General features: G+C 44.9%; 1 protein-coding gene across 1 annotated transcript in view; it reads right to left on the bottom strand.

Annotated features, from left to right (window-relative positions):
- Window positions 1-1595: 1595 nt before the first annotated feature.
- Window positions 1596-8516, bottom strand: part of LOC143275040 (uncharacterized) — a 256108-nt gene continuing 249187 nt past the window's right edge. Inside the window, exon 4 of the mRNA XM_076579104.1 lies at window positions 1596-2891. Within this exon, the coding sequence (XP_076435219.1) occupies window positions 1596-2891 (1296 nt within the window). The remainder of the gene's footprint in view (window positions 2892-8516) is intronic.

Here is an 8516-nt window from a genome sequence, read left to right as displayed (position 1 = left end):
GTATTCTAGTTCAGTCAAGAGAAAATGAAATACAAACAATCACTATCTGAATCGAAAAAAATAAATTTTATACAAAAACCCAGAAAAGGTGAAATGTGTTTTTTCAAAATCCACTAGATATTCTATAATAAATACAATTTTTTTCTTCGAAAGGAGGATTTTTATCCTAGGATGAGATAAATCTAAGATAAATGGTTTTAAGACCCTATATCAGTTCGATGAGTGAGAAATGTTTAGTTGTTTTTTTTTCTTTGAAAAAAGCACACAAATTAAATCAAAAACGAAAACGCTATGGAAAAAAAAGACATTTCTTTCTCCTCTTTTCTCCTACAAAAACATGAATTCTCCTGTATAAAGTGATTCCAACTCACTGAACATAATATTTGGTAACTTTGAAAATTGCTTTCGGTAATCGGAAAACTGATTTTTAATTAAGGAAAACAAAAACATGAAAAAAGAAAAAGAAAAAAAGAAATGAATGAAAGAAAAATAGGAAGAATTTAAGAAAGACACAAAAAGGACCTCTCAAACGTCAATGCATAATCAACAGTCTCAGAATAAAAAACAAAACAAAAACAATTATGTACATTGCTTTTTTTTTTTTATACAGTGCATAATTTTTATGCAATATTTTCGTGTAAAAAGTTCTTTTTTTGAATAACAAATACAAAAAGTTCAAACATGAATAAGAAACCCCCTTCGTGAAATGAACTGTATGAGTACGAGGTAAATATAACAGGAAAGAGTAGTGGTGGTGGTTGTTCACAGAAGTCATTGACCCAAAGACATCGTGGGATGATTTAGTGTCCATGAAAACGGACCATCTCACATGTCCATCCTTCTCTCTCTCTCTCTCTCCCTCTCTCTATCTCTGTCTCTCTCTCTCTCACACACACACACACACACACACACACACACACACACACACACACACACACACACACTCCGAGGGAATACTCCAGGAGCGTAGCAGAACACAGTAGCATATAAGGTATTATATATAATAAAAAAATTCAACCCAACAAACCAACCAACCAAAAAAAACAACAACCGCACACTCCAAACAAAAAAACAAAACAGGAACACCATTTTCCATGACATCACACAGGATTTGGGGTGGGAAAAACTCTCACTTTAAAACAACAACAACAACAACAATGATAGTAATAATAATAATAATAATAACCAACAACGCTGTGTGGCAAACACGATTCACACTCCCTGGATCATCGGATTTCACAATCGTCAAGCTTTCAGCTTTTTTTTTTCACTGGTCATTCCAACCAACGAACCCACCACCACCTTTAACACACCCCCTCCACTCCCCCCAACACACACACACACACACGCACACACACACAGACACACAACCCCTTCCCTCACACACCCCCACCCTCTCTCTCTCTCTCTGTGGTTGAGTAGGAAAAGCAGAAACGCAGTTCCCCCAACACAGTGTGTGTCGAACATGACTCCACTTATTTTTTTCTCCCCCCCCCCCCCTTTTTTTTACACGCTCACGAACAGCATGTGCTCCATTCATGAATGAATGAATTAATCAATTAATTCATCAGTTAACCAATCAACCAATCAATCAATCAAAACTCTGCCGTCCTCGCGATCCTCTCGTCCTCGAAAGTCACGCGCTCCTCGTGCTGTGCAGAGGGCGAGGTGAGAGCGACGTTCTCACCCAGAGCTATGGCGTCCGAGTCCACCACGGCTTTGGGAGGGTGCGGGGGCCCGAGGGAAAACAGCACAGGCTTGCCGTCCGAGACGTCAGAGCGGCTTCCGCACAGCTCGTGATGCTCCCCCGCTGCGTTCTCCTCGTCGGCGTGACCTTGACATTCCTCGTCGTCATTGATGCGCTCCAGCTCGCGGTCCCGGCGAGCCAGCCCGTACTGCACGTGCGTGTAGTAGAGGACGAAGTTGCTGACGATGATGGGCACAGTGAAGGCGATCATCAGCAGCCCCGCCACGGCGCAGCACGACCCGATGACGTAGCCCGCCGCCGTCTGCGGGAACATGTCGCCGTAGCCCACCGTCGTCATGGTGACTACGCTCCACCAGAACCCTACGGGGATGTTAGGGAAGCCGTTCTCGGCCTCTGCAAAGTGCATGAGCGTGGCGAACACCACCATCCCGATCAGCAAGAAGACGAACATAAGCATCAGCTCGTTGAAGGACGCCTTCAACGTGTACAGCAAGATCCACAGCCCGGGCACGTGCCGGATCAGCCGGAAGATCCGGCACAGCCTGAGCATGCGCAGGATGAACATGAGGTCCATGACGCTCATCCCTTCCCTCCGCATGGACGGTCCGAAGAGCAGGAAGAGCAGCTCCACGTAGTCGGGCGAGATGGCCACGAAGTCGATGACGTTCTGGAACGACCTGAGGAAGTTCACCTTGCTGGGCGAGCACACGAACCTGGTCACGTACTCCAGGGTGAAGAAGATGAGGCAGCACATGTCCATGATGAGCAGGCTCGGGTGCGGCAGGTCCTCCTTCTCCGGCACCAGCGACGACAACAACGACGACAACGACGACGAAGACGAAGAAGACGACGACGATGATGACGACGCCGCCGCCACCCCATCCCCATCTCCATCCTCATCCTCCCCCCCAGTGCCGTTGAGGAACGTCTGATTACTAAAGACCTCCTCCTGACCGTCTGAGGAGGAGTTGAAGAGCGTGGAGTCTGTGGAGTTGCTGCTGCTGCTGCCGTGGGTGAGGTTGGCCGTGCGTGCATGCAGGTCAATGGCCTCGAGGTTGAAGAAGCGGTAGATGCTGGCGAACTGCCCGACGTCCTCCAGCTTCACGCGGAACACGGGGTGGGTGTCCGCACAGAACGAGAAGATGGAGATGAAGACGAAGATGATGGACACCCATGCGTAGGCCTGTTTCGCGTGGGTGGGTGGGTGGAGGAGGGGGTTGGGGTGGTTGGGGGGTCGGGGGGGGGGGGGGGGGCGGTGTGGGGGCGTAGGGTGGTGGTGGTGGTGGTGGTTGTGGGGAGGTAGGAGGGGTGGGGTGGGTGTGGGTGGGAGGAAAACAGCATTGTGAAAGATTAGTTGTTGTTGTTGTTCTGGTTAACTTTGTCTCTGTCTGTCTGTCTGTCTGTTTGTCCGTCTGTCTATTCATCCGTCCGTCCTTCCGTCTGTCTGTCTCTCCCTCTCTCTCTCTATCTCAAACCTTTTGAAAAGATGGTACATTGAATGAGCAACAACCGTTGTGTGTGTGTGTGTGTGTGTGTGTGTGTGTGTGTGTGTGTGTGTGTGTGTGTGTGTGTGTGTGTGTGAATCACAGAGATAGAGAGTGAGAGACAGCGACAGACAGATAGATAGATTATAGAGAGATCGATAGACAGACAGATAGATAGATAGACAAACACACAGAAACAGAGACAGACAAATTCTTACCTCAATCGAGTATATCCGATTTGTTTTTTTCAATTAATTAATTAATCATGTTTTTACTTTCTACCACAGTCATTAAGGTGAGAATCACCACCACCAGTGCCATCATCATCATCATCATCATCATCATTATCATTCTTCTTGCTGCTGCTGCTGCTGTTGTTGTTATTGTAGTTACATTATCGTCTGCACATGAATGATACAACATTACATCCATTCGCCTACCAATACACGCAACTTTCAAACTTTAACAACCACACAAGCAGTAGGATGCGACGGGGTAACAAAAAAGAAAAAAAAAAAGGAAAAAAAAAGACAACTGCCAGACACATAACTGCATTTTTGTCTGAAGAAATAAAACAGCCATAAAATGTGCAAGGAAATTATTCGCAACAACATGTGCAAAGTCCGTATTCGATTACGAAAACCACCTGAGTTGTCTTCGCAGACTCCTTCACATCAGGTGACAGGACAATGTCCCTGACACGGAAGTCCTAAAACGAGATGGCCACTGCAGCGTCTACACCTTCCTGCAGAAATCCCAAGCCAAGTGGGCTGGACATAAGGTCAGAATGCCAGACAGCCGACTGTCTAAGCAGCTGCTGTATTGAGAACTGTGACAGGGCAAGCGCTCAGTTGGAGGGCAGAAGAAACACTGAAAAGACTGCCTCAAAACGTCCCTCAAACGTGGGAGACGTTTGCTCTAGACCGTCCAGCATGGCACAGCAAGATCACCACAGGAGCCCGTGCAGCTGAAGCCAGGCGCATCACCGAGGCACAACGAAAGCGTGCTGTGCGCAAGGTCCGAGCAGCATGCACTGCCTCAACAGCACCCACTCACTTGAGTCCTACGACAGCTCAGTGGTTAAAACGTCTGCCAGAAAAGGTGACTCCGTCCTGAAGTGGCGACCACCCTGGAGGCGCAGGTTCGAACCTGCTGAGGACCAGGAAAAAAAGGCGGCAAAACAAAGATATCCAGGAGTCATGACCTGGGTGCAGCCCGGCCCCCTTAGAGTGTGAGGAGTTAAGGGCCGAAACATTTGACTGGGGGGGCTTCTTCTCTGAAGACCTTGTACTGTCCAGCTCTCTCTTGAGTTTCTTATCACTATTGTTAGTTTTTTAGTTCATACACACACACACACACACACACACACACACACACATATATATATATATATATATATACATATATTTCAGTGGAGGAATACAAGAGCCCGGGAGAGAGAGAGAGAAAGAGAGAGAGAGAGAGAGAGAGAGAGGTAGGAAGAAAGAGCATTTGATTTGCACCAGTCAATCAGCAGAATGATTCAAACGAGCCCTAAGAGCTATCCATCTGTCAGGGAGACCGATACATCGAGAGTGTGGCAGGGCGACACAGAAAGAAACCCTCAGTTACAAAAAGCGAACCATGACGAGAGATAACCGCTTCACAAAAAGTCAATGACCACTTCACAGAAGCAAACATGTATGTTTTCATAAAATGTTAAAAAAAAAGAAGAAGAAAAAAAAAAGAAGGGAAATCGAGGTATGGTTTGGAAGGCGAAGGCCTTGCGTGGTCTTATCAAGGGGCTTCTCACTGAGTTTCAGTTTCTCAGAGTATCGAGGAGGCCGTCACTGCGCTCGGACATATAAATAATGATAATATTTGTATAGCGCTGAATCTTGTGCAGAGACAAATCTAAGCGCTTTCACACCAGTCAAATTATTTACACGCATGCACAACTCTAAAACTGAAGAAACTGAAGACAAGGAAGAGGCAGGGGGAGGGAGGCTATCTTGTGAAGAGGTGGGTTTTAAGGCCAGACTTGAAAGAGCTGAGTGCGGAGACCTGACGAAGCGAAAGAGGAAGTTCATTCCAAATGCAAGGTCCAGAGACAGAAGAAAGAACGGCGTCCATATCCCTAAACGCTACATCACATCCGTTAGGCAGATGCCTGACCAGCAGCACAACCCAAACGCGCGAAGTCAGGCCTTGAGTGCATGATTATGTATTTCGTGTATCGATCAGTGTGGCCTACGTCTACAGAATGTTGCCAGGGAACAGACAACACTTTTGTTGTTGCCATGGGTTCCTTTCCAGTGCGTGCTGCTGTGCACGTGACTCAGGTTTCATCGTCTCATCCAGGTGACTAAACCACTCGGTCTCATTTTCCCAACGTCAAAGTTGTGAGGAAGGGCGAGAGCGGGATTCGAACCCAGACCCTCACGGACACTATACTGACAGACAAGCGTGCTTGACCATTCCACTTCCCCCCCCCCCCCCCCCTGTCATTGAAAACATAGACGGCTGTTCAGGCACACATGCTCCAACAGCAGCTTGAAAAAAAAAAGCGCGTCTAAAATCATCGCTGTTTTAGCTAGAAATGCAGTAGTTAATTGATCGGTGGATCATTAACGATAACTGTGGATTATCTTGTTAAACAGATTAACAAGGAAGATCCTCTGGAGCTCATGTCATTGGCTGCATACACCGCTCTTTACCAAAAAACAAACAAACAAACAAACAAACAAAAAAAAAAAAAGCAAAACAAAACAACCCCCCCAAAAAAACAACAACAAACAAAAAAAAACCACCAAAAAAACCCAACAACAACCAACAACAAAAAAGCAAACAAGAAAACAAAAACATCTGCATAATTCACCATCCTCCCCCCAAGCCCCCCCCCCCGTCCTCCACGCCCCCCCCCCCAGGCCTCCTCCCCCCCACCCCCCCACAAAAAAAAAAAAAAAAAATTGCAAGTTTTGGTTCTTAACTGTCTGTGAACTCTGTATTTCTATAAAGTTTTCAAAATGAATGGACTTTAAAATAACTGAACTAGATAAACGCTTCCACCCCCCTGAAATGAAAAGGTGTCCTCTCAGCAGTATGAGATGGTCCACACCAACTTGACAAAAAATCCTTTCAGATATAGTAGTACAGAAGATTCCCGCACCACTACACCACCCACCCCCCCACACACAGATTGATAGCACTTCCGTTGCCAGGGGTTCCTTTTCAAGACGCCGACAAGTGCGTGCTGAAGCACAAGCGACTCCGGATTATCGTCTCATCGGAATGACTAGACGCTTTCACCGTCCCCCCCCCCCCCCACCACCACCACCACCCCCTCCATCCGCCCCAAGGAGAAAACTGTGCAAGTTTCCAAGTTAGCTCCCTCACTTTTTGTGAACCACGTGTTCCTTATATAGAGTGCGAAATAGCTGTGTGGAGTGATGGCCTAGAGGTAACGCGTCCGCATAGGAAGCGAGAGAATCTGAGCGCGCTGGTTCGAATCACGGCTCAGCCGCCGATATTTTCTCCCCCTCCACTAGACCTTGAGTGGTGGTCTGGACGCTAGTCATTCGGATGAGACGATAAACCGAGGTCCCGTGTGCAGCATGCACTTAGCGCACGTAAAAGAACCCACGGCAATAAAAGGGTTGTTCCTGGCAAATTTCTGTAGAAAAAATCCACTTAGGAAAACAAAAAAAACTGCACGCAGGAAAAAATACCAAAAAATAGGTGGCGTTGTAGTCTCCCTGGGGAGAGCAGCCCGAATTTCACACAGAGAAATCTGTTGTGATAAAATGAAATACAAATACAAATGAATGGACTTGAAATGACATGGAAATGAGATTGTATCTTCTCGGTATGAGATGGTCCTTACCATCCTGACAAAACCCTTGTACAGAAGAGCTGAAGATCTGTTTGCAAGCTCAGCACGCAAACAGAATACAGATGCCTAAAGCAATACATATTTGTATTCTTAATTTATCACAACAGACTTCTCTGTGTGAAATCGTCCTAATGAATTATGTTTGTGGGTCTGTGTAGCTGTGGTGTGTGTGTGTGTGTGTGTGTGTGTGTGTGTGTGTGTGTGTGCGTGCGTCTGTGAGTGAGTATTTTGTCACATATCCATATCTTCAATAAATCTTCCTCATCGTGTACTGAACTGTTAATATTTTTTACGACAATTTTTTTCTTTATTTTTTTTTTTTATCGATGTTGAGGATGCTTGCTGTTGATGTTGATGATGTTGTTGTTGTTGTTGTTGTTGATATTACAGTTGACGGTACTGGTGTTGATCCTGTTGCTGATTTATTGTTGATATTGTTGTTATATCTTTGTTGATATTGTCGTTAGTGTTGCTGTTGTTGTTATTACCTGGTAAATCTTGCTCACAGTGCCCTGTAATATTAATGATTTTTGTGATATTTCCCCCCCCTTTATATTGTTGTTGATGTTTATGATGCTACTGATCTTGAAAATGTTGATGATGTTGTTGATGTTGCCGTGTTAGCTATTGTTGATATTGTTGTTGTTGTTGGCGACATTAGTGTTGATGTTGTTGTTGTTTTGTTATTGATATTGTTGTTGTGGGCGTTGTTGTTGTTATTATTGTTGATGTTGGTGCTCTTGTTTTTGTATTGTTGTTAATACTGTTGTTGATATTGTTGCGGATGTGATTGTTGTTGATGTTGTGGATATTGTTGTTGACATTGCAGACGACATTGTTTGTGATGTTGATGATGACGATATTGTTGTTGATATTGTTGTTGTTGATGTTGCAGTTGTATTATTGTTGATATTGTTGTTGTGTTGTTGGATTGCAGTTGATAGTGTTGTTGGTGTTGCTGAGATTGTTGTTGACATTGTTTTTATATTGTTGTCGATATTGTGGTTACTGATGACATTGACGTTGATGCTGATTTTGTTGTTGACACGGTTCTTATATTGTTGTCGATATTGTTGTTACTGATGATGCTGATGTTGATGCTGATGTTGGTATTGTTGTTGACATTGTTCTTACATTGTTGTGGATATTGTTGTCACTGAAGATGTTGATGTTGTTGCTGTTGTTGTTGTTGCTGATGCTTATGCTGATATTGTTGTAGACATTGCTCTTACATTGTTGTTGATATTGTTGCTATTAATGTTGCTGTCGTTTCTGATGGTGCTGATGGTGCTGATGAAGCTGATGATGATTCTGATACTGATGATGTTGATGATACTGATGTTGATGTTGATGTTGATGATAATGATGCCGATGATGATTATGCTAAAACTGATGATGATGATGTTGATGATGATGATGTCGATGATGATGATGCTAATGTTGATGATGATGC

Source organism: Babylonia areolata, chromosome 29 (genome assembly GCF_041734735.1).
Source record: "Babylonia areolata isolate BAREFJ2019XMU chromosome 29, ASM4173473v1, whole genome shotgun sequence".
Classification (NCBI taxonomy): domain Eukaryota; kingdom Metazoa; phylum Mollusca; class Gastropoda; order Neogastropoda; family Buccinidae; genus Babylonia; species Babylonia areolata.
Note: the sequence above shows the minus strand (reverse complement) of the source record. Positions and strands in the feature narration are given on the sequence as shown.